The sequence below is a fragment of the Coregonus lavaretus genome, assembly GCF_964263955.1.
Source record: "Coregonus lavaretus genome assembly, chromosome: 18".
NCBI classification, from domain to species: Eukaryota; Metazoa; Chordata; class Actinopteri; order Salmoniformes; family Salmonidae; genus Coregonus; species Coregonus lavaretus.
The window spans coordinates 1,459,780-1,486,427 of NC_140005.1; the positions used below are offsets into that span (position 1 = coordinate 1,459,780).

Sequence of the window (26,648 nt, forward strand, 5' to 3'; positions counted from 1 at the left end):
CGGGCTCCATTATAACCTGGTTAGCTAGCCTTCTACAGCGCTGGAAACGTTTGTTAGCTATTCCAGGCAAAGCGGGCTCCATTATAACCTGGTTAGCTAGCCTTCTACAGCGCTGGAAACGTTTGTTAGCTATTCCAGGCAAAGCGGGCTCCATTACAACCTGGTTAGCTAGCCTTCTACAGCGCTGGAGACGTTTGTTAGCTATTCCAGGCAAAGCGGGCTCCATTACAACCTGGTTAGCTAGCCTTCTACAGCGCTGGAGACGTTTGTTAGCTATTCCAGGCAAAGCGGGCTCCATTACAACCTGGTTAGCTAGCCTTCTACAGCGCTGGAGACGTTTGTTAGCTATTCCAGGCAAAGCGGGCTCCATTACAACCTGGTTAGCTAGCCTTCTACAGCGCTGGAAACGTTTGTTAGCTATTCCAGGCAAAGCGGGCTCCATTACAACCTGGTTAGCTAGCCTTTTACAGCTCTGGAATCGTCTGTTAGCTATTCCAGGCGAAGCGGGCTCCATTATAACCTGGTTAGCTAGCCTTCTACAGCGCTGGAGACGTTTGTTAGCTATTCCAGGCAAAGCGGGCTCCATTGCAACCTGGTTAGCTAGCCTTCTACAGCTCTGGAAACGTTTGTTAGCTATTCCAGGCAAAGCGGGCTCCATTATAACCTGGTTAGCTAGCCTTCTACAGCGCTGGAAACGTCTGTTAGCTATTCCAGACAAAGCGGGCTCCATTACAACCTGGTTAGCTAGCCTTCTACAGCGCTGGAAACGTTTGTTAGCTATTCCAGGCAAAGCGGGCTCCATTGCAACCTGGTTAGCTAGCCTTCTACAGCTCTGGAAACGTTTGTTAGCTATTCCAGGCAAAGCGGGCTCCATTGCAACCTGGTTAGCTAGCCTTCTACAGCTCTGGAAACGTTTGTTAGCTATTCCAGGCAAAGCGGGCTCCATTGCAACCTGGTTAGCTAGCCTTCTACAGCTCTGGAAACGTTTGTTAGCTATTCCAGGCAAAGCGGGCTCCATTGCAACCTGGTTAGCTAGCCTTCTACAGCGCTGGAAACGTCTGTTAGCTATTCCAGGCAAAGCGGGCTCCATTGCAACCTGGTTAGCTAGCCTTCTACAGCGCTGGAAACGTTTGTTAGCTATTCCAGGCAAAGCGGGCTCCATTGCAACCTGGTTAGCTAGCTGGCTAGTTGGCAGCAGGTGTTGACACAAACACTTACGACATTAATTTAAAAAATAAAACTAAGTAAAACTGGACATCATGACATCACATATTAGCTGTGTGTATATTAAATACCAGTTCTGTACTAGAACAGTTTTTCCTATCCGGCTTGAAGGACCATGGAAAAACAATATCCCCTTATCAGTGGCCTCTGAAAGAGGTGCCGGTTTTCAGTCCTGTATGTCAATGACTGGGTTAATCCTGGTCCTGGACTAGAAAGAGAACTCAATGGAGAATCATATTTTAAGTCCAGGATTAGGATTATCTGTGTCCAGGAATCCGACCAATGTGACCAAACCGCTACCCGGTCCTGCCTTTTGATGCTCAGTGGTCCGGAACTTCTCTCTCTCTCTCTCTCTCTCTCTCTCTCCTCCCAGGTATAACCTCAGCTCCCATCGCTGGCTGTCCCTCAACCGCTCTGTCAACGCAGTCATGGGACGGTACGGACACTCTCTGGCACTACATGAGGTATGGGCTAGCTAGTCATTATGTAGAAACATTGATCAATAATAACAATAGTATTACCCTCTTATACCCTAGTATAAGGCCTTGGGTTAAAGGTCACTGTCTGCAACCGTGATGCTGAAGAAATGTTCTTTATCTCAATAATTCTCAAAAAATCTCTCCAAACCCTGTGGTAGACGGCAGATTGCAGCTCTGCCTCTATAATAAAAAAATAAGAATTAGGTAGGTGCTTATATTTGTCGTTTTTTGTCCTAAATGTGTGTTTTGCATATCCCAACTCCACCTGAGATACCCTCGGAGAGCACGGTCAGGGCTACACACTGCCATTATCATTACCGTTACCGTTATCATTACCGTTATCATTACCGTTACCATTACCATTACCGTTATCATTACCATTACCATTACATTATCATTACCGTTATCATTACCATTACCATTATCATTACCGTTATCATTACCGTTATCATTACCGTTATCATTATCATTACCGTTATCATTACCGTTATCATTACCGTTACCGTTATCATTACCATTATCATTACCATTATCATTACCGTTATCATTACCATTACCGTTACCATTACCATTATCATTATCGTTACCGTTACCATTATCATTACCGTTACCATTACCCTTATCATTACCATTACCGTTATCATTACCATTACCGTTATCATTACCATTATCAACAGCGAGCAATTAGGGTTAAGTCATAAACTCTCATGACCTGACCTCTCAAACATTCTGTTCCTCCTTCTACCCTGACCCAGGGGAAGATCTACATGTACCTGTCCTGTCTAACATCCTGTTCCTTCTCTAACCCAGGGGAAGATCTACATGTACCTGTCCTGTCTAACATCCTGTTCCTACCCTAACCCAGGGGAAGATCTACATGTACCTGTCCTGTCTAACATCCTGTTCCTCCTCTAACCCAGGGGAAGATCTACATGTACCTGTCCTGTCTAACATCCTGTTCCTACCCTAACCCAGGGGAAGATCTACATGTACCTGTCCTGTCTAACATCCTGTTCCTTCTCTAACCCAGGGGAATATCTACATGTACCTGTCCTGTCTAACATCCTGTTCCTCCTCTAACCCAGGGGAAGATCTACATGTACCTGTCCTGTCTAACATCCTGTTCCTCCTCTAACCCAGGGGAATATCTACATGTACCTGTCCTGTCTAACATCCTGTTCCTCCCCTAACCCAGGGGAATATCTACATGTACCTGTCCTGTCTAACATCCTGTTCCTTCTCTAACCCAGGGGAATATCTACATGTACCTGTCCTGTCTAACATCCTGTTCCTCCCCTAACCCAGGGGAATATCTACATGTACCTGTCCTGTCTAACATCCTGTTCCTCCTCTAACCCAGGGGAATATCTACATGTACCTGTCCTGTCTAACATCCTGTTCCTCCCCTAACCCAGGGGAATATCTACATGTACCTGTCCTGTCTAACATCCTGTTCCTCCTCTAACCCAGGGCAATATCTACATGTACCTGTCCTGTCTAACATCCTGTTCCTCCTCTAACCCAGGGGAATATCTACATGTACCTGTCCTGTCTAACATCCTGTTCCTTCTCTAACCCAGGGGAAGATCTACATGTACCTGTCCTGTCTAACATCCTGTTCCTCCTCTAACCCAGGGGAAGATCTACATGTACCTGTCCTGTCTAACATCCTGTTCCTCCTCTAACCCAGGGGAAGATCTACATGTACCTGTCCTGTCTAACATCCTGTTCCTTCTCTAACCCAGGGGAAGATCTACATGTACCTGTCCTGTCTAACATCCTGTTCCTCTAACCCAGGGGAAGATCTACATGTACCTGTCCTGTCTAACATCCTGTTCCTCCTCTAACCCAGGGGAAGATCTACATGTACCTGTCCTGTCTAACATCCTGTTCCTCCTCTAACCCAGGGGAAGATCTACATGTACCTGTCCTGTCTAACATCCTGTTCCTCCCCTAACCCAGGGGAAGATCTACATGTACCTGTCCTGTCTAACATCCTGTTCCTCCTCTAACCCAGGGGAAGATCTACATGTACCTGTCCTGTCTAACATCCTGTTCCTCCTCTAACCCAGGGGAATATCTACATGTACCTGTCCTGTCTAACATCCTGTTCCTCCTCTAACCCAGGGGAATATCTACATGTACCTGTCCTGTCTAACATCCTGTTCCTCCTCTAACCCAGGGGAATATCTACATGTACCTGTCCTGTCTAACATCCTGTTCCTCCTCTAACCCAGGGGAATATCTACATGTACCTGTCCTGTCTAACATCCTGTTCCTTCTCTAACCCAGGGGAAGATCTACATGTACCTGTCCTGTCTAACATCCTGTTCCTTCTCTAACCCAGGGGAATATCTACATCTACATGTACCTGTCCTGTCTAACATCATGTTCCTCCTCTAACCCAGGGGAATATCTACATGTACCTGTCCTGTCTAACATCCTGTTCCTTCTCTAACCCAGGGGAATATCTACATCTACATGTACCTGTCCTGTCTAACATCCTGTTCCTCCTCTAACCCAGGGGAATATCTACATGTACCTGTCCTGTCTAACATCCTGTTCCTCCTCTAACCCAGGGGAATATCTACATGTACCTGTCCTCCTGTCTAACATCCTGTTCCTCCTCTAACCCAGGGGAATATCTACATGTACCTGTCCTGTCTAACATCCTGTTCCTCCTCTAACCCAGGGGAATATCTACATGTACCTGTCCTGTCTAACATCCTGTTCCTTCTCTAACCCAGGGGAATATCTACATGTACCTGTCCTGTCTAACATCCTGTTCCTCCTCTAACCCAGGGGAATATCTACATGTACCTGTCCTGTCTAACATCCTGTTCCTCCCCTAACCCAGGGGAATATCTACATGTACCTGTCCTGTCTAACATCCTGTTCCTCCTCTAACCCAGGGAAATATCTACATGTACCTGTCCTGTCTAACATCCTGTTCCTCCCCTAACCCAGGGGAATATCTACATGTACCTGTCCTGTCTAACATCCTGTTCCTCCTCTAACCCAGGGCAATATCTACATGTACCTGTCCTGTCTAACATCCTGTTCCTCCTCTAACCCAGGGGAATATCTACATGTACCTGTCCTGTCTAACATCCTGTTCCTTCTCTAACCCAGGGGAAGATCTACATGTACCTGTCCTGTCTAACATCCTGTTCCTCCTCTAACCCAGGGGAAGATATACATGTACCTGTCCTGTCTAACATCCTGTTCCTCCTCTAACCCAGGGGAAGATCTACATGTACCTGTCCTGTCTAACATCCTGTTCCTCCTCTAACCCAGGGGAATATCTACATGTACCTGTCCTGTCTAACATCCTGTTCCTTCTCTAACCCAGGGGAAGATCTACATGTACCTGTCCTGTCTAACATCCTGTTCCTCCTCTAACCCAGGGGAAGATCTACATGTACCTGTCCTGTCTAACATCCTGTTCCTCCTCTAACCCAGGGGAAGATCTACATGTACCTGTCCTGTCTAACATCCTGTTCCTCCTCTAACCCAGGGGAAGATCTACATGTACCTGTCCTGTCTAACATCCTGTTCCTCCCCTAACCCAGGGGAAGATCTACATGTACCTGTCCTGTCTAACATCCTGTTCCTCCTCTAACCCAGGGGAAGATCTACATGTACCTGTCCTGTCTAACATCCTGTTCCTCCTCTAACCCAGGGGAATATCTACATGTACCTGTCCTGTCTAACATCCTGTTCCTCCTCTAACCCAGGGGAATATCTACATGTACCTGTCCTGTCTAACATCCTGTTCCTCCTCTAACCCAGGGGAATATCTACATGTACCTGTCCTGTCTAACATCCTGTTCCTCCTCTAACCCAGGGGAATATCTACATGTACCTGTCCTGTCTAACATCCTGTTCCTTCTCTAACCCAGGGGAAGATCTACATGTACCTGTCCTGTCTAACATCCTGTTCCTTCTCTAACCCAGGGGAATATCTACATCTACATGTACCTGTCCTGTCTAACATCCTGTTCCTCCTCTAACCCAGGGGAATATCTACATGTACCTGTCATGTCTAACATCCTGTTCCTTCTCTAACCCAGGGGAATATCTACATCTACATGTACCTGTCCTGTCTAACATCCTGTTCCTCCTCTAACCCAGGGGAATATCTACATGTACCTGTCCTGTCTAACATCCTGTTCCTCCCCTAACCCAGGGGAATATCTACATGTACCTGTCCTGTCTAACATCCTGTTCCTCCTCTAACCCAGGGGAATATCTACATGTACCTGTCCTGTCTAACATCCTGTTCCTCCTCTAACCCAGGGGAATATCTACATGTACCTGTCCTCCTGTCTAACATCCTGTTCCTCCTCTAACCCAGGGGAATATCTACATGTACCTGTCCTGTCTAACATCCTGTTCCTCCTCTAACCCAGGGGAATATCTACATGTACCTGTCCTGTCTAACATCCTGTTCCTCCCCTAACCCAGGGGAATATCTACATGTACCTGTCCTGTCTAACATCCTGTTCCTTCTCTAACCCAGGGGAATATCTACATGTACCTGTCCTGTCTAACATCGTGTTCCTCCTCTAACCCAGGGGAAGATCTACATGTACCTGTCCTGTCTAACATCCTGTTCCTCCTCTAACCCAGGGGAAGATCTACATGTACCTGTCCTGTCTAACATCCTGTTCCTCCTTCTACCCTAACCCAGGGGAATATCTACATGTACCTGTCCTGTCTAACATCCTGTTCCTCCTCTAACCCAGGGGAATATCTACATGTACCTGTCCTCCTGTCTAACATCCTGTTCCTCCTCTAACCCAGGGGAATATCTACATGTACCTGTCCTGTCTAACATCCTGTTCCTCCTCTAACCCAGGGGAATATCTACATGTACCTGTCCTGTCTAACATCCTGTTCCTCCTCTAACCCAGGGGAATATCTACATGTACCTGTCCTGTCTAACATCCTGTTCCTCCTCTAACCCAGGGGAATATCTACATGTACCTGTCCTGTCTAACATCCTGTTCCTCCCCTAACCCAGGGGAATATCTACATGTACCTGTCCTGTCTAACATCCTGTTCCTCCTCTAACCCAGGGGAATATCTACATGTACCTGTCCTGTCTAACATCCTGTTCCTCCTCTAACCCAGGGGAATATCTACATGTACCTGTCCTGTCTAACATCCTGTTCCTCCCCTAACCCAGGGGAATATCTACATGTACCTGTCCTGTCTAACATCCTGTTCCTCCCCTAACCCAGGGGAATATCTACATGTACCTGTCCTCCTGTCTAACATCCTGTTCCTCCTCTAACCCAGGGGAATATCTACATGTACCTGTCCTGTCTAACATCCTGTTCCTCCTCTAACCCAGGGGAAGATCTACATGTACCTGTCCTGTCTAACATCCTGTTCCTCCTCTAACCCAGGGGAATATCTACATGTACCTGTCCTGTCTAACATCCTGTTCCTCCTCTAACCCAGGGGAAGATCTACATGTACCTGTCCTGTCTAACATCCTGTTCCTCCTCTAACCCAGGGGAATATCTACATGTACCTGTCCTGTCTAACATCCTGTTCCTTCTCTAACCCAGAGGAATATCTACATCTACATGTACCTGTCCTGTCTAACATCCTGTTCCTTCTCTAACCCAGGGGAAGATCTACATGTACCTGTCCTGTCTAACATCCTGTTCCTCCTCTAACCCAGGGGAATATCTACATGTACCTGTCCTGTCTAACATCCTGTTCCTCCTCTAACCCAGGGGAATATCTACATGTACCTGTCCTGTCTAACATCCTGTTCCTCCTCTAACCCAGGGGAATATCTACATGTACCTGTCCTGTCTAACATCCTGTTCCTCCTCTAACCCAGGGGAATATCTACATGTACCTGTCCTGTCTAACATCCTGTTCCTCCTCTAACCCAGGGGAATATCTACATGTACCTGTCCTGTCTTACATCCTGTTCCTCCCCTAACCCAGGGGAATATCTACATGTACCTGTCCTGTCTAACATCCTGTTCCTCCTCTAACCCAGGGGAAGATCTATATGTACCTGTCCTGTCGAACATCCTGTTCCTCCTCTAACCCAGGGGAAGATCTACATGTACCTGTCCTGTCTAACATCCTGTTCCTCCTCTAACCCAGGGGAATATCTACATGTACCTGTCCTGTCTAACATCCTGTTCCTTCTCTAACCCAGGGGAAGATCTACATGTACGGAGGGAAAATAGACTCTACTGGCAACGTGACCAGCCAGCTGTGGGTGTTCCACATCCAGAACCAGACCTGGGTGTCCCTCTCCGCCCGATCCCAGGATCAGTGGGCCGTGGTGGGACACTCTGCTCATGTCGTGCCCCCCCTGCTGGAGGGGGGTAGTCCAGTCATGCTGGTCTTCTTCGGACACTGTCCTCTATATGGCTACGTCAGTCAGGTGCAGCAGTACAACATCGGTGAGTGGTGCTGAAGAGGATACATGGGACGTACAGTGCCTTCAGAAAGTATACACACCCCTTGACTTATTCCTGATTTTGTTCTTACGGCCTGAATTTAAAATTGATTCAATTGAAAAAAAATTGTCACTGGCCTACAACAATACCCCATAATGTCAGTGGAATTATGTTTTTAGACATTTCTGCAAATTTTATAAAAAATGAAAAGATGAAATGTCTTGTGTCAATAAGTATTCAACCCTTTTGTTATGGCAAGCCTAAATAAGTTCAGGAGTAAAAATGTGCTTAACAAGTCACATAAGTTGCATGGACTCACTCTGTGTGCAGTAATAGTGTTTAACATGATTGTTGAATGACTACCTCATCTCTGTACCCCACACATACAATTATCTGTAAGGTCCCTCAGTCGAGCAGTGAATTTCATCCACAGATTCAACCACAAAGACCAGGGAGGTTTTCTAATGCTTCACGAAGAAGGGCACCTATTGGTAGATGGGTAAACAAAAATTAAAAGCAGACATTGAATATCCCTTTGATCACGTTGAAGTTATTAATTAGGCTTCGGATGGTGTATCAATACACCCAGTCACTACACTGTCAGCCAGAGAAATATGCTGAGAAGGATGATCACCACAGCAAGCGAGGTACTTGGAGTCAAACAGACCGGTTTGGATGAGATCTTTAAGGTCAGGGCCCTCAGCAAGGCCCAAGCCTCCCCCTGTACCCGGACTGTGGGGCAGGTACAGGGCATCCCCTCTGGGGGCAGGAATAGGGCATCCCCTCTGGGTGCAGGTACAGGGCATCCCCTCTGGGTGCAGGTACAGGGCATCCCCTCTGGGTGCAGGTACAGGGCATCCCCTCTGGGGGCAGGAATAGGGCATCCCCTCTGGGTGCAGGTACAGGGCATCCCCTCTAGGTGCAGGAATAGGGCATCCCCTCTGGGTGCAGGTACAGGGCATCCCCTCTGGGTGCAGGAATAGCAGAACTAGACAATAATTTGTGCCAGGTGCGATATCCCTCCTAAACAGCTGGGTAAAGATACAGGCGTCCTTCCTAACTTAGTTTCTGGAGAGGAAGGAAACCTCTCAGGGATTTCACCATGAGGCCAATGGTGACTTTAAAACATGTAACAGAGTTTAATGGCTGTGATAGGAGAAAACTGAGGATGGATCAACAACATTGTAGTTACTCCACAATACTGACCTAAATGACAGAGTGAAAAGAAGGAAGCCTGTAAAGAATACAAATATTCCAAAACATGCATCCTGTTTGCAACAAGGCACTAAAGTAATATTGTAAGACATGTGGCAAAGAAATGAACTTTTTGTCCTGAATACAAAGCGTTATGTTTGGGGCAAATCCAACAACATGTCACTGAGTACCTCTCTCCATATTTTCAAGCATAGTGGTGGCTGCATCATGTTATGGGTATTGCTTGTCATCGTTAAGGACTGGGGAGTTTTTCAGGATAAAAAATAAACAGAATGGAGCTAAGCACAGGCAAAATCCTAGAGGAAAACCTGGTTCAGTCTGCTTTCCACCAGACACTGGGAGATGAATTCACATTTCACAGGACAATAACCTAAAACACAAGGCCAAATCTACAATGGAGTTGCTTACCAAGAAGACAGTGAATGTTCCTGATGGAGTTAGTTTTTACTTAAATCTACGGCAAGACCTGAAAATGGTTGTCTAGCAATGATCAACAACCAATTTGACAGAGCTTGAAGAATTTTGAAAAGAATAATGGGCAAATGTTGCACAATCCAGGAGTGGAAAGCTCTTAGAGACTTACCCAGAAAGACTCACAGCTGCAATCGCTGCCAAAGTTATTTAAATTAGATATTTCTGTATTTCATTTTCAATAAATGTGAAAATATTTCTAAAAACATTTTGACATTGTCATTATGGGGTATTGTGTGTAGATGGATGAGATTCAAAAAAAAAAAAAATCCATTTTGAATTCAGTCTGTAACACAAAAAAAGTGGAATAAGTCAAGGGGTATAAATACTTTCTGAAGGCTCTGTAAATATGACCCAAATACATTTACACCGTGTGGAACGCTTGACCCAAATACATTTACACCGTGTGGAACGCTTCATAAATACGTTTTTCCTCATATAAAGTTGTGGATTTACTTTAACAGTTTTTCAACTTTGGTCCTTTAGAAAGAACAGTTTTAGTTTTAACAGCGTCCTATAAACAGATTGTGCTTCCTTCTGTTATGTAACTATAAACTGAAGACCCTAACCGTTCTGTTATTGTTTCAGCTAGCAAGACGTGGAGTACGTTGTTATACAGTGCATTTGGAAAATATTCAGACCCTTTTAGTTTTTCCACATTTTGTTACGTTACAACCGTATTCTGAAATGGATTAAATAAATACTTTAACTCCTCAATCTACACACAACAAACCATAATGACAAAGCGAAAACTGGTTTTTAGAAAATATAGCAAATGTATTCAAAATAAAAAACAGATACCTTATTTACATACACTACCGGTCAAAAGTTTTAGAACACCAACTTATTCAAGGGTTTTTCTTTATTTTTACTATTTTCTACATTGTAGAATAATATTGAAGACATCAAACTTTGAAATAACACATGGAATCCTGTAGTAGCCAAAAAAGTGTTAAACAAATCAAAATATGTTTTATATTTGAGATTCTTCAAATAGCCACCTTTTGCCTTGATGAAAGCTTTGCACACTCTTGATTCCATGTGTTATTTCATAGTTTTGATGTCTTCAATATTATTCTACAATGTAGAAAATAGTAAAAATAAAGAAAAACCCTTGAATGAGTAGGTGTTCTAAAACTTTTGACCGGTAGTGTAAGTATTCAGACCCTTTTCTATGAGACTCGAAATTGAGCTCAGGTGCATCCTGTTTCCATTGATCATCCTTGATGTTTCTACAACTTGATTGGTGTTAACCTGTGGTATATTAAAATTTTTACATTTACGTCATTTAGCAGACGCTCTTATCCAGAGCGACTTACACATTGGTGCATTCACCTTATAGCCAGTGGGACATGCGAGATCATGGAACGGGCAGTCCTTCCCCGGGAGGAAGAGCAGCTCCGTCTTGCCAAGGTTCAGCTTGAGGTGGTGATCCGTCATCCACACTGATATGTCTGCCAGACATGCAGAGATGCGATTCGCCACCTGGTTATCAGAAGGGGGAAAGGAGAAGATTAATTGTGTGTCGTCTGCGTAGCAATGATAGGAGAGACCATGTGAGGATATGACAGAGCCAAGTGACTTGGTGTATAGGGAGAATAGGAGAGGGCCCAGAACTGAGCCCTGGGGGACACCAGTGGTAAGAGCACGTGGTGCGGAGACAGCTTCTCGCCACGCCACTTGGTAGGAGCGACCGGTCAGGTAGTACGCAATCCAAGAGTGAGCCGCGCCGGAGATGCCCAACTCAGAGAGGGTGGAGAGGAGGATCTGATAGTTCACAGTATAAAAGGCAGCAGACAGGTCTAGAAGGACAAGAGCAGAGGAGAGAGAGTTAGCTTTAGCAGTGCGGAGAGCCTCCGTGACACAGAGAAGAGCAGTCTCGTTTGAATGACCAGTCTTGAAACCTGACTGGTTTGGGTCAAGAAGGTCATTCTGAGAGAGATAGCAAGAGAGTTGGCTAAAGACGGCACGCTCAAGAGTTTTGGAGAGAAAAGAAAGAAGGGATACTGGTCTGTAGTTGTTGACATCAGAGGGATCGAGTGTTGGTTTTTTGAGAAGGGGTGCAACTCTCGCTCTCTTGAAGACGGAAGGGACATAGCCAGCGGTCAAGGATGAGTTGATGAGCGAGGTGAGGTAAGGGAGAAGGTCACCGGAGATGGTCTGGAGAAGAGAGGAGGGGATAGGGTCAAGCGGGCAGGTTGTTGGGCGGCCGGCCGTCACAATATTCAATTGATTTTACATAATTTGGAAAGGCGCACACACCTGTGTATATAAGGTCCCACAGTTGACAGTGCATGTCAGAGTAAAAACCAAGCCATGAGCCATGAGGTCGAAGGAATTGTCCGTAGAGCTCCGAAACAGGATTCTGTCCAGGTACAGATCTGGGGAAGGGTACCAAAAAATGTCTGCAGCATTGAAGGTCCCCAAGAACACAGTGGCCTCCATCATTCTTAAATGGAAGAAGTTTGGAACCACCAAGACTCTTCCTAGAGCTGGCCGCCCGGCCAAACTGAGCAATCAGGGTAGAAGGGCCTTGGTTAGGGAGGTGACCAAGAACCCGATGGACACTGAAGGAGCTCCAGAGTTCCTCTGTGGAGATGGGAGAATCTTCCAGAAGGACAACCATCTCTGCAGCACTCCACCAATCAGGCCTTTATGGGTAGAGTGGCCAGACGGAAGACACGCTTCAGTAAAAGGCACATGACATCCCGCTTGGAGTTTGCCAAAAGGCACCTAAAGACTCTCAGACCATGAGAAACAAGATTATCTGGTCGGATGAAACTAAAATAGAACTCTTTGGCCTGAATGCCGAGTGTCACGTCTGGAGGAAACCTGGCACCATCCCTACGGTGAAGCATGGTGGTGGCAGCATCATCCTGTGGGGATGTTTTTCAGCAGCAGGAACTGGGAGACAAGTCAGGATCGAGGGAAAGATGAACGGAGCAAAGTACAGAGAGATCCTTGATAAAAACCTGCTCCAGAGCGCTCAGGACCTTAGACTGGGGCGAAGGTTCACCTTCCAACAGGACAACAACCCTAAGCACACATTCAATACAACGCAGGAGTGGCTTCGGGACAAGTCTCTGAATGTCCTTGAGTGGCCCAGCCAGAGACACCTGAAAATAGCTGTGCAGCGACGCTCCCCATCCAACCTGACAGAGCTTGAGAGGATCTGCAGAGAAAAATGGGAGAAACTCCCCAAATACAGCTGTGCCAAGCATGTAGCGTCATACCCAAGAAGACTTGAGGCTGTAATCGCTGCCAAAGGTGCTTCAACAAAGTACTGAGTAAAGGGTCTGAATACTTATGTAAATGTGATATTTCAGCTTTTAATTTTTAATGACTTTGCAAAACTTTCTAAAAACCTATTTTTGCTTCGTCATTATGGGGTACTGTGTGTAGATTGATGAGGGAAAAAATCTATTTAATCCATTTTAGAATAAGGCTGTAACATAACAAAATGTGGAAAAAAGTGAAGGGGTATGAATTCTTTCCGAATGCACTTATGTTCTGTTCTGTGGTTGCTCCAGCTAAGAACACGTGGAGCGCCGTGGTTACAGATGGAGCCCTGGTGCAGGGAGGATACGGCCACAGCAGTGTGTTTGACCCCTCCTCCCGAGCCATCTACATCCACGGAGGATACAAGGCCTTCAGCGCTAACAAGTGCGGCCTGGCCGGAGACCTGTACAAGTACGACGTGGACCGCAGCCGATGGTGAGTAGACCCTGAACACAGTAGTAGTAGACCCTGAACACAGTAGTAGACCCTGAACACAGTAGTAGTAGACCCTGAACACAGTAGTAGTAGACCCTGAACACAGTAGTAGTAGACCCTGAACACAGTAGTAGTAGACCCTGAACACATTAGTAGTAGACCCTGAACACAGTAGTAGTAGTAGACCCTGAACACAGTAGTAGACCCTGAACACAGTAGTAGTAGACCCTGAACACAGTAGTAGTAGTAGACCCTGAACACAGTAGTAGTAGTAGACCCTGAACACAGTAGTAGTAGTAGACCCTGAACACAGTAGTAGTAGTAGACCCTGAACACAGTAGTAGTAGTAGACCCTGAACACAGTAGTAGTAGTAGACCCTGAACACAGTAGTAGTAGACCCTGAACACAGTAGTAGTAGACCCTGAACACAGTAGTAGTAGACCCTGAACACATTAGTAGTAGACCCTGAACACAGTAGTAGTAGTAGACCCTGAACACAGTAGTAGTAGTAGACCCTGAACACAGTAGTAGTAGACCCTGAACACAGTAGTAGTAGACCCTGAACACAGTAGTAGTAGACCCTGAACACAGTAGTAGTAGACCCTGAACACAGTAGTAGTAGACCCTGAACACAGTAGTAGTAGTAGACCCTGAACACAGTAGTAGTAGTAGACCCTGAACACAGTAGTAGTAGTAGACCCTGAACACAGTAGTAGTAGTAGACCCTGAACACAGTAGTAGTAGTAGACCCTGAACACAGTAGTAGTAGTAGACCCTGAACACAGTAGTAGTAGTAGACCCTGAACACAGTAGTAGTAGTAGACCCTGAACACAGTAGTAGTAGTAGACCCTGAACACAGTAGTAGTAGTAGACCCTGAACACAGTAGTAGTAGACCCTGAACACAGTAGTAGTAGACCCTGAACACAGTAGTAGTAGACCCTGAACACAGTAGTAGTAGACCCTGAACACAGTAGTAGTAGACCCTGAACACAGTAGTAGTAGACCCTGAACACAGTAGTAGTAGACCCTGAACACAGTAGTAGTAGTAGACCCTGAACACAGTAGTAGTAGTAGACCCTGAACACAGTAGTAGTAGTAGACCCTGAACACAGTAGTAGTAGTAGACCCTGAACACAGTAGTAGTAGTAGACCCTGAACACAGTAGTAGTAGTAGACCCTGAACACAGTAGTAGTAGTAGACCCTGAACACAGTAGTAGTAGACCCTGAACACAGTAGTAGTAGACCCTGAACACATTAGTAGTAGACCCTGAACACAGTAGTAGTAGACCCTGAACACAGTAGTAGTAGACCCTGAACACAGTAGTAGTAGTAGACCCTGAACACAGTAGTAGTAGACCCTGAACACAGTAGTAGTAGACCCTGAACACAGTAGTAGTAGACCCTGAACACAGTAGTAGTAGACCCTGAACACAGTAGTAGACCCTGAACACAGTAGTAGTAGACCCTGAACACAGTAGTAGTAGTAGACCCTGAACACAGTAGTAGTAGTAGACCCTGAACACAGTAGTAGTAGTAGACCCTGAACACAGTAGTAGTAGTAGACCCTGAACACAGTAGTAGTAGACCCTGAACACAGTAGTAGTAGGCCCTGAACACAGTAGTAGTAGACCCTGAACACAGTAGTAGTAGACCCTGAACACAGTAGTAGTAGACCCTGAACACAGTAGTAGTAGTCCCTGAACACAGTAGTAGTAGTAGACCCTGAACACAGTAGTAGTAGTCCCTGAACACAGTAGTAGACCCTGAACACAGTAGTAGACCCTGAACCGAAGCACTACCACAACACGTAATATTTTACCCTGAACATGGCAGCAGAAGCCAACTCCTCCTTCGCTACTCTTTCATCCGGGTGAGGCGACAACACATTGAGTTTCCCGGGGAAGCTGTGAAGCCAGCTGTAGCCTATTGCCTTTCATCCGGGTGAGGCGACAACACATTTAGTTTCCCGGGAAGCTGTGAAGCCAGCTGTAGCCTATTGCCTTTCATCCGGGTGAGGCGACAACACATTGCGTTTCCCGGGAAGCTGTGAAGCCAGCTGTAGCCTATTGCCTTTCATCCGGGTGAGGCGACAACACATTGCGTTTCCCGGGAAGCTGTGAAGCCAGCTGTAGCCTATTGCCTTTCATCCGGGTGAGGCGACAACACATTGCGTTTCCCGGGAAGCTGTGAAGCCAGCTGTAGCCTATTGCCTTTCATCCGGGTGAGGCGACAACACATTGCGTTTCCCGGGAAGCTGTGAAGCCAGCTGTAGCCTATTGCCTTTCATCCGGGTGAGGCGACAACACATTGAGTTTCCCGTGAAGCTGTGAAGCCAGCTGTAGCCTATTGCCTTTCATCCGGGTGAGGCGACAACACATTGCGTTTCCCGGGAAGCTGTGAAGCCAGCTGTAGCCTATTGCCTGATTTGTGTTAATGAGTCTGTTATTAAAGGTTTACTGCTTTTCATTTAATCATATATGGCTACACAAATTATGGCCTGAAATAAATGTTGTTCATATGGGCAGAATATTGTAGCCAATGTTTGCCCATTTATTATTTTCCAAATTCTTCAAGCTCTGTCAAATTGGTTGTTGATCGTTGATAGACAACCTGTTTCAGGTCTTGTCATAGATTTTCAAGTAGATTTAAGTAAAAACTGTAACTAGGCCACTCAGGAACATTCACTGTCTTCTTGGTAAGCAACTCCAGTGTAGATTTGGCCTTGTGTTTTAGGTTATTGTCCTGCTGAAAGGTGAATTCATCTCCCAGTGTCTGGTGGAAAGCAGACAACCACGTTTTCCTCTAGGATTTTGCCCGTGCTTAGATCCATCTCATAAAAAATAAAAAAATGTATCCTGAAAAACTCCCCAGGCCTTAACAATTACAAGAATACCCATAACATGATGCAGCCACCACTGTGCTTGAAAATATGGAGAGTGGTACTCAGTAATGTGTTTTTATTGGATTTGCCCCAAACATAACACTTTGTATTCAGGACAAAAAGTTAATTTCTTTACCACATTTTTTGAAGTATTACTTTAGTGCCTTGTTGCAAACAGGATGTATGTTTTGGAATATTCTGTACAGACTTTCTTCTTTTCACTTTGTCAATTAGGTTAGTATTGTGGAGTTACCACAATGTTGTTGATCCATCCATTGGCCTCATGGTGAAATCCCTGAGCGGTTTCCTTCCTCTCCAGCAACTGAGTTAGGAAGGACGCCTGTATCTTTGCAGTGACTGGGTGTATTGATACACCATCCAAAGTGTAATTAATAACTTCACCGTGCTCAAAGGGATGTTCAATATCTGCTATTTTTTTTTTTTTTTACCCATCTACCAAGAGGTGCCCTTCTTTGCGAGGCATTGGAAAACCTCCCTGGTCTTTGTGGTTGAATCTGTGTTTGAAATCCACTGCTTGACTGAGGGACCTTACAGATAATTGTATGTGTGGGGTACAGAGATGAGGTAGTCATTCAAAAATCATGTTAAACACTAGTATTGAGTCCATGCAACTTATTATGACTTGAGACATGTTTTACTCTTATTAAGAGTTATTAGTTAGTTCGTCTTATTGATCTTATTAAGCTTGAATACTTATTATTCCTTTTTTATTAATTTGAAGATAAAACATAATTCCACTTTGACATGAGGCCAGGGACACAAAATAATCTATATTTTAATACATGTTTAACTCAGGCTGTAACATAATGTGGAAAAAGTGATGGACTGTGAATGCTTTATGAAGGCACAAATAGGAGTGGGGATATCGTCCGCGATCGTTCTCAGTCATTTTCCATCCAATTTGTCAGTCCCTTGTGGCTTGTCATTGATGGACAACAATCTTTTTTTCACCTCTTCCATACTCACTTTAGGGAATTCAAAATTACAATCCTTGTCTTTCATAATTTGGTCAGTTATGAATGGATGTATAGTTTCAGAATCTTGTTGTTTGTATGTCATGCCAAAGTTTATTAACCGGTGCCAGGCACGGTTCTTGTCAATCACTGCTGGGTTTCTCAAGCTCAACAGTTTCCTGTGTGTATCAAGAAAGGTCCACCACCCAAAGGACATCCAGACAACTTGAAGCATTGGAGTCAACATGGTGCCAGCATCCCTGTGGAACGCTTTCAACACCTTGTAGAGATCATTCCCCAACGAATTGAGGCTGTTCTGAGGGCAAAGGGGAGGGGAGGGGGAGCGCAACTCGATATTAGGAAGGTGTTCATCATGTTTTGTACACTCAGTGTAGATAAATGCACACATTTTTTTATAGTGCGGGCCTTGTCTTCTAAAAACGGCTATTTTTATTTGAGTACTAAGACGAAAAATATCATGCAAACTAAAAATGTCAAATCAGGGTGAGGAACAATCTAACATCAAGTTGTAAAATAGTGAACTAGTCCTTTAAGTTTCAGTGACGACCCCTTTTGAGGTTGATTGTACTACGTCCATTTTATAAAGCAGTTATTTTGTCAGACACTCTGATCCAGAGCGACTAACTAATAATAATATCTGTGAATAAGCCCGTATTACAGTGGAGCCCGACCGATTCATCGGTTGACGGATATCATCGGATGTATTTGTATCAGCATTTAAAAGGACTGATATAAAATGTGGAGAAACCACTCGGAGGGGGAAAAAAAGCCATTCTTCATAGAATTGTATTTTGTTTTTGCATTTCATTATTTATCCTGAAGGGGGCACTCTACGTGGCTGTAAACCCATATTGCCTTTGCGTAATGTTATTTAACTGTCGTTGTTTTCCTGCTGCTTGAGGCAGCTCAGTCTTCAGAGGCACATCTTCTTCTGGAATCAGTGCAGTTTATCCTCACTAGATTAACACACAGCTTATTGTCTTTCTGGTGCTCCTACATTTATGTTCTTTCTTCATAGGATATTTGGGACAGACGTTGTATGTGTTCTCCATGGTTCTGATGTTCTCCATGGTTCTGTATGTTCTCCATGGTTCTGTATGTTCTCCATGGTTCTGTATGTTCTCCATGGTTCTGATGTTCTCCATGGTTCTGTATGTTCTCCATGGTTCTGATGTTCTCCATGGTTCTGATGTTCTCCATGGTTCTGATGTTCTCCATGGTTCTGATGTTCTCCATGGTTCTGTATGTTCTCCATGGTTCTGTATGTTCTCCATGGTTCTGATGTTCTCCATGGTTCTGTGTGTTTTCCAGGACGGTTCTAAAGGACAGCGGGTTTTTCCGCTACCTCCACACGGCGGTCATTGTTAGCGGAACGATGCTGGTGTTTGGAGGAAACACGCACAACGACACGTCCATGAGCCACGGAGCCAAGTGCTTCTCCTCCGACTTCGTGGCCTACGACCTGGGTACGTGACAGCCTCATAACAACGCAGTAATGTATTACCACTTATAAACATTCATAACAACAGACTTAATGGCCTGCAACCCTGGGCAGTGACAGATTATATGGCCATTTATAGCCATTAATAACCTCTCAAAACAACACATACTTCATGTCATTCTAAAGTTTGTTAGTTCATTAAAAGAACAGCAGAGACTGATCTCTTGTCCTCAAATCAAAATGTATTTGTCACATGCGCTGAATACAACAGGTGTACAGTGAAATGCTTACTTACAAGCCCTTAACCAACAATGCAGTTCAACAAATAGAGTTAAGAAAATATTTACGAAATAAACTAAAGTAAAAAAATAAAATAAAAAAGTAACAATAAAATAACAATAATGAGGCTATATACAGGGGGTACTGGTACCGAGTCAATGTGGGGGGGTACAGGTTAGTTGAGGTAATATGTACATGTAGGTGGGGGGGGGGGTCAATGCAAATAGTCCTGTTAGCCATTTGATTAATTGTTCAGCAGTCTTATGGCTTGGGGGTAGAAGCTGTTAAGGAGCCTTTTGGACCTAGACTTGGCGCTCCGGTACCGCTTGCTGTGCGGTAGCAGAGAGAACAGTCTATGACTAGGGTGGCTGGAGACTTTGACAATTTTTAGGGCCTTCCTCTGACAGCGCCTGGTATAGAGGTCCTGGATGGCAGGAAGCTTGGCCTCAGTGATGTGCTGGGCCGTACGCACTACCCTCTGTAGTGCCTTGCGGTCGGATGCCAAGCAGTTGGCATACCAGGCGGTGATGCAACCAGTCAGGATGCTCTCGATGGTGCAGCTGTGTAACTTTTGGGGGATCTGAGGGGGATGTAAGGATGTAGGCGTTGCCAAACCCTCTTTACGACTGTCTTGGTGTGTTTGGACCATAATAGTTTGTTGATGTGGACACCAAGGAACTTGAAGCTCTTGACCTGCTCCACCTTCGATGAGAATGGGGGCGTGCTCGGCCCTCCTTTCCCTGTAGGCAACGATCATCTCCTTTGTCTTGATCACGTTGAGGGAGAGGTTGTTGTCCTGGCACCACACGGCCAGATCTCTGACCTCCTCCCTATAGGCTGTCTCATCGTTGTCGGTGATCAGGCCCTACCACCGTTGTGTTGTCAGTTAACTTAATGATGGTGTTGGAGTCGTGCTTGGCCACGCAGTCGTGGGTGAACAGGGAGTACAGGAGGGGACTGAGCACGCACCCCTGAGGGGCCCCCGTGTTGAGGATCAGCGTGGAAGATGTGTTTTTGCTTACCCTTACCACCTGGGGGCGGCCCGTCAGGAAGTCCAGGATCCAGTTAGAGAGGGTGTTTAGTCCCAGGGTCCTTAGCTTAGTGATGAGCTTGGAGGGCACTATGGTGTTGAACGCTGAGCTGTGGTCATTGAACAGCATTCTCACATAGGTGTTCCTTTTGTCCATGTTTAAAGGTCTTACTCACATCGGCTACGGAAAGCGTGATCACACAGTCTTCCGGAACAGCTGGTGCTCTCATGCATGCTTCAGTGTTGCTTGCCTCGAAGCGCGAATAAAAGTAATTTAGCTCATCTGGTTGGCTCGTGTCACTGGGCAGCTCGCGGCTGGGCTTCCCTTTTGTAGTCCGTAATAGTTTTCATGCCCTGCCACATTCGACGAGCGTCAGAGCCGGTGTAGTACGATTCAATCTTAGTCCTGTATTGACGTTTTTCCTGTCCTTAATTCTAATCCTCCAGCAGGGGGAAATGACTTCTATCTAAATTAGTTGTCATCTCAGCACGATGTCTGTAAATATTGTTCAGATATCAGTTTCTCATTAGGAGCTTGTATCTGAGCTGAGAAATGAATGTCAGCCTCCTAGAACCCCCTGCAAGAGCCTACAAGGCTGCCGGACATGCAGTTTCATTTCCTGCCTCTTCCCAACATACTGCACTACATTTCACCAGAGCCCTGATGCAGAGACAGTTTCACTGTTGATATATTCTGATGCAGTTTCTGTGTCGTAATGGGAGTGTAGAGAAATGAAACTCTGTCATGCTGTTCTAATTATGGGATTGAAACCAGAGTTATTTCATGTCATTTCATCAAGCCATGACACCAACCGACTCAGATTGTTCTGAAGTAGTTTCTGTGGTTAGAAACGGGTAAGGGACAGAGTGCAATTTACTGGGCGGGAGGGTCTGTCTACAGGTCAGTATAGTCTAACTGTCTACCCTGTCCTCTATCCACCATTCATAGTGATAATATAGTCTACCAGTCTAACTGTCTACCCTGCCCTCTATCCACCATTCATAGTGATAATATAGTCTACCAGTCTAACTGTCTACCCTGTCCTCTATCCACCATTCATAGTGATAATATAGTCTACCAGTCTAACTGTCTACCCTGCCCTCTATCCACCATTCATAGTGATAATATAGTCTACCAGTCTGTCTACCCTGCCCTCTATCCACCATTCATAGTGATAATATAGTCTACCAGTCTGTCTACCCTGTCCTCTATCCACCATTCATAGTGATAATATAGTCTACCAGTCTAACTGTCTACCCTGTCCTCTATCCACCATTCATAGTGATAATATAGTCTACCAGTCTAACTGTCTATCCTGCCCTCTATCCACCATTCATAGTGATAATATAGTCTACCAGTCTAACTGTCTACCCTGCCCTCTATCCACCATTCATAGTGATAATATAGTCTACCAGTCTGTCTATCCTGCCCTCTATCCACCATTCATAGTGATAATATAGTCTACCAGTCTAACTGTCTACCCTGCCCTCTATCCACCATTCATAGTGATAATATAGTCTACCAGTCTGTCTACCCTGCCCTCTATCCACCATTCATAGTGATAATATAGTCTACCAGTCTAACTGTCTACCCTGCCCTCTATCCACCATTCATAGTGATAATATAGTCTACCAGTCTAACTGTCTACCCTGCCCTCTATCCACCATTCATAGTGATAATATAGTCTACCAGTCTAACTGTCTACCCTGCCCTCTATCCACCATTCATAGTGATAATATAGTCTACCAGTCTAACTGTCTACCCTGCCCTCTATCCACCATTCATAGTGATAATATAGTCTACCAGTCTAACTGTCTACCCTGCCCTCTATCCACCATTCATAGTGATAATATAGTCTACCAGTCTGTCTATCCTGCCCTCTATCCACCATTCATAGTGATAATATAGTCTACCAGTCTAACTATCCTGCCCTCTATCCACCATTCATAGTGATAATATAGTCTACCAGTCTAACTGTCTACCCTGCCCTCTATCCACCATTCATAGTGATAATATAGTCTACCAGTCTAACTGTCTACCCTGCCCTCTATCCACCATTCATAGTGATAATATAGTCTACCAGTCTGTCTACCCTGCCCTCTATCCACCATTCATAGTGATAATATAGTCTACCAGTCTAACTGTCTATCCTGCCCTCTATCCACCATTCATAGTGATAATATAGTCTACCAGTCTAACTGTCTACCCTGTCCTCTATCCACCATTCATAGTGATAATATAGTCTACCAGTCTAACTGTCTATCCTGCCCTCTATCCACCATTCATAGTGATAATATAGTCTACCAGTCTAACTGTCTACCCTGCCCTCTATCCACCATTCATAGTGATAATATAGTCTACCAGTCTAACTGTCTACCCTGCCCTCTATCCACCATTCATAGTGATAATATAGTCTACCAGTCTAACTGTCTACCCTGTCCTCTATCCACCATTCATAGTGATAATATAGTCTACCAGTCTGTCTACCCTGTCCTCTATCCACCATTCATAGTGATAATATATTCTACCAGTCTGTCTACCCTGCCCTCTATCCACCATTCATAGTGATAATATAGTCTACCAGTCTGTCTATCCTGCCCTCTATCCACCATTCATAGTGATAATATAGTCTACCAGTCTGTCTACCCTGTCCTCTATCCACCATTCATAGTGATAATATAGTCTACCAGTCTGTCTACCCTGCCCTCTATCCACCATTCATAGTGATAATATAGTCTACCAGTCTGTCTATCCTGCCCTCTATCCACCATTCATAGTGATAATATAGTCTACCAGTCTAACTATCCTGCCCTCTATCCACCATTCATAGTGATAATATAGTCTACCAGTCTAACTGTCTACCCTGCCCTCTATCCACCATTCATAGTGATAATATAGTCTACCAGTCTAACTGTCTACCCTGCCCTCTATCCACCATTCATAGTGATAATATAGTCTACCAGTCTGTCTACCCTGCCCTCTATCCACCATTCATAGTGATAATATAGTCTACCAGTCTAACTGTCTACCCTGCCCTCTATCCACCATTCATAGTGATAATATAGTCTACCAGTCTAACTGTCTACCCTGCCCTCTATCCACCATTCATAGTGATAATATAGTCTACCAGTCTGTCTATCCTGCCCTCTATCCACCATTCATAGTGATAATATAGTCTACCAGTCTAACTGTCTACCCTGCCCTCTATCCACCATTCATAGTGATAATATAGTCTACCAGTCTGTCTACCCTGCCCTCTATCCACCATTCATAGTGATAATATAGTCTACCAGTCTAACTGTCTACCCTGTCCTCTATCCACCATTCATAGTGATAATATAGTCTACCAGTCTAACTGTCTACCCTGCCCTCTATCCACCATTCATAGTGATAATATAGTCTACCAGTCTGTCTACCCTGCCCTCTATCCACCATTCATAGTGATAATATAGTCTACCAGTCTAACTGTCTACCCTGTCCTCTATCCACCATTCATAGTGATAATATAGTCTACCAGTCTAACTATCCTGCCCTCTATCCACCATTCATAGTGATAATATAGTCTACCAGTCTGTCTACCCTGCCCTCTATCCACCATTCATAGTGATAATATAGTCTACCAGTCTAACTGTCTACCCTGCCCTCTATCCACCATTCATAGTGATAATATAGTCTACCAGTCTGTCTACCCTGCCCTCTATCCACCATTCATAGTGATAATATAGTCTACCAGTCTAACTGTCTATCCTGCCCTCTATCCACCATTCATAGTGATAATATAGTCTACCAGTCTAACTGTCTACCCTGCCCTCTATCCACCATTCATAGTGATAATATAGTCTACCAGTCTAACTGTCTACCCTGCCCTCTATCCACCATTCATAGTGATAATATAGTCTACCAGTCTAACTGTCTACCCTGCCCTCTATCCACCATTCATAGTGATAATATAGTCTACCAGTCTGTCTACCCTGTCCTCTATCCACCATTCATAGTGATAATATAGTCTACCAGTCTAACTGTCTACCCTGCCCTCTATCCACCATTCATAGTGATAATATAGTCTACCAGTCTAACTGTCTACCCTGCCCTCTATCCACCATTCATAGTGATAATATAGTCTACCAGTCTAACTGTCTACCCTGCCCTCTATCCACCATTCATAGTGATAATATAGTCTACCAGTCTAACTGTCTACCCTGTCCTCTATCCACCATTCATAGTGATAATATAGTCTACCAGTCTAACTGTCTATCCTGCCCTCTATCCACCATTCATAGTGATAATATAGTCTACCAGTCTGTCTACCCTGCCCTCTATCCACCATTCATAGTGATAATATAGTCTACCAGTCTGTCTACCTTGCCCTCTATCCACCATTCATAGTGATAATATAGTCTACCAGTCTAACTGTCTACCCTGCCCTCTATCCACCATTCATAGTGATAATATAGTCTACCAGTCTAACTGTCTATCCTGTCCTCTATCCACCATTCATAGTGATAATATAGTCTACCAGTCTAACTGTCTACCCTGCCCTCTATCCACCATTCATAGTGATAATATAGTCTACCAGTCTAACTGTCTACCCTGTCCTCTATCCACCATTCATAGTGATAATATAGTCTACCAGTCTGTCTACCCTGCCCTCTATCCACCATTCATAGTGATAATATAGTCTACCAGTCTGTCTACCCTGCCCTCTATCCACCATTCATAGTGATAATATAGTCTACCAGTCTAACTGTCTACCCTGCCCTCTATCCACCATTCATAGTGATAATATAGTCTACCAGTCTAACTGTCTATCCTGCCCTCTATCCACCATTCATAGTGATAATATAGTCTACCAGTCTAACTGTCTACCCTGCCCTCTATCCACCATTCATAGTGATAATATAGTCTACCAGTCTAACTGTCTACCCTGCCCTCTATCCACCATTCATAGTGATAATATAGTCTACCAGTCTGTCTACCCTGTCCTCTATCCACCATTCATAGTGATAATATAGTCTACCAGTCTAACTGTCTACCCTGCCCTCTATCCACCATTCATAGTGATAATATAGTCTACCAGTCTGTCTATCCTGCCCTCTATCCACCATTCATAGTGATAATATAGTCTACCAGTCTAACTGTCTACCCTGCCCTCTATCCACCATTCATAGTGATAATATAGTCTACCAGTCTGTCTACCCTGCCCTCTATCCACCATTCATAGTGATAATATAGTCTAACAGTCTGTCTACCCTGCCCTCTATCCACCATTCATAGTGATAATATAGTCTACCAGTCTGTCTATCCTGCCCTCTATCCACCATTCATAGTGATAATATAGTCTACCAGTCTGTCTATCCTGCCCTCTATCCACCATTCATAGTGATAATATAGTCTACCAGTCTAACTGTCTATCCTGTCCTCTATCCACCATTCATAGTGATAATATAGTCTACCAGTCTGTCTACCCTGCCCTCTATCCACCATTCATAGTGATAATATAGTCTACCAGTCTAACTGTCTATCCTGTCCTCTATCCACCATTCATAGTGATAATATAGTCTACCAGTCTGTCTATCCTGCCCTCTATCCACCATTCATAGTGATAATATAGTCTACCAGTCTAACTGTCTATCCTGTCCTCTATCCACCATTCATAGTGATAATATAGTCTACCAGTCTAACTGTCTACCCTGCCCTCTATCCACCATTCATAGTGATAATATAGTCTACCAGTCTAACTGTCTACCCTGCCCTCTATCCACCATTCATAGTGATAATATAGTCTACCAGTCTAACTGTCTACCCTGCCCTCTATCCACCATTCATAGTGATAATATAGTCTACCAGTCTAACTGTCTACCCTGCCCTCTATCCACCATTCATAGTGATAATATAGTCTACCAGTCTGTCTATCCTGCCCTCTATCCACCATTCATAGTGATAATATAGTCTACCAGTCTAACTGTCTATCCTGTCCTCTATCCACCATTCATAGTGATAATATAGTCTACCAGTCTAACTGTCTACCCTGCCCTCTATCCACCATTCATAGTGATAATATAGTCTACCAGTCTGTCTACCCTGCCCTCTATCCACCATTCATAGTGATAATATAGTCTACCAGTCTAACTGTCTACCCTGTCCTCTATCCACCATTCATAGTGATAATATAGTCTACCAGTCTAACTGTCCTGCCCTCTATCCACCATTCATAGTGATAATATAGTCTACCAGTCTGTCTATCCTGCCCTCTATCCACCATTCATAGTGATAATATAGTCTACCAGTCTGTCTACCCTGCCCTCTATCCACCATTCATAGTGATAATATAGTCTACCAGTCTGTCTACCCTGCCCTCTATCCACCATTCATAGTGATAATATAGTCTACCAGTCTAACTGTCTACCCTGTCCTCTATCCACCATTCATAGTGATAATATAGTCTACCAGTCTAACTGTCTATCCTGTCCTCTATCC

The 26,648-nt window shown here is 44.6% G+C and overlaps 1 protein-coding gene across 1 annotated transcript in view; it reads left to right on the forward strand.

The window, feature by feature from the left end:
* atrn (attractin) overlaps window positions 1-26,648 on the forward strand; it is a 193,302-nt gene that overhangs the window by 46,574 nt on the left and 120,080 nt on the right. The window contains exons 7-10 of the mRNA XM_084182443.1: window positions 1,598-1,688; window positions 7,894-8,143; window positions 13,357-13,540; window positions 18,732-18,886. Coding sequence (XP_084038569.1) covers window positions 1,598-1,688; window positions 7,894-8,143; window positions 13,357-13,540; window positions 18,732-18,886 — 680 coding nt within the window. The remainder of the gene's footprint in view (window positions 1-1,597; window positions 1,689-7,893; window positions 8,144-13,356; window positions 13,541-18,731; window positions 18,887-26,648) is intronic.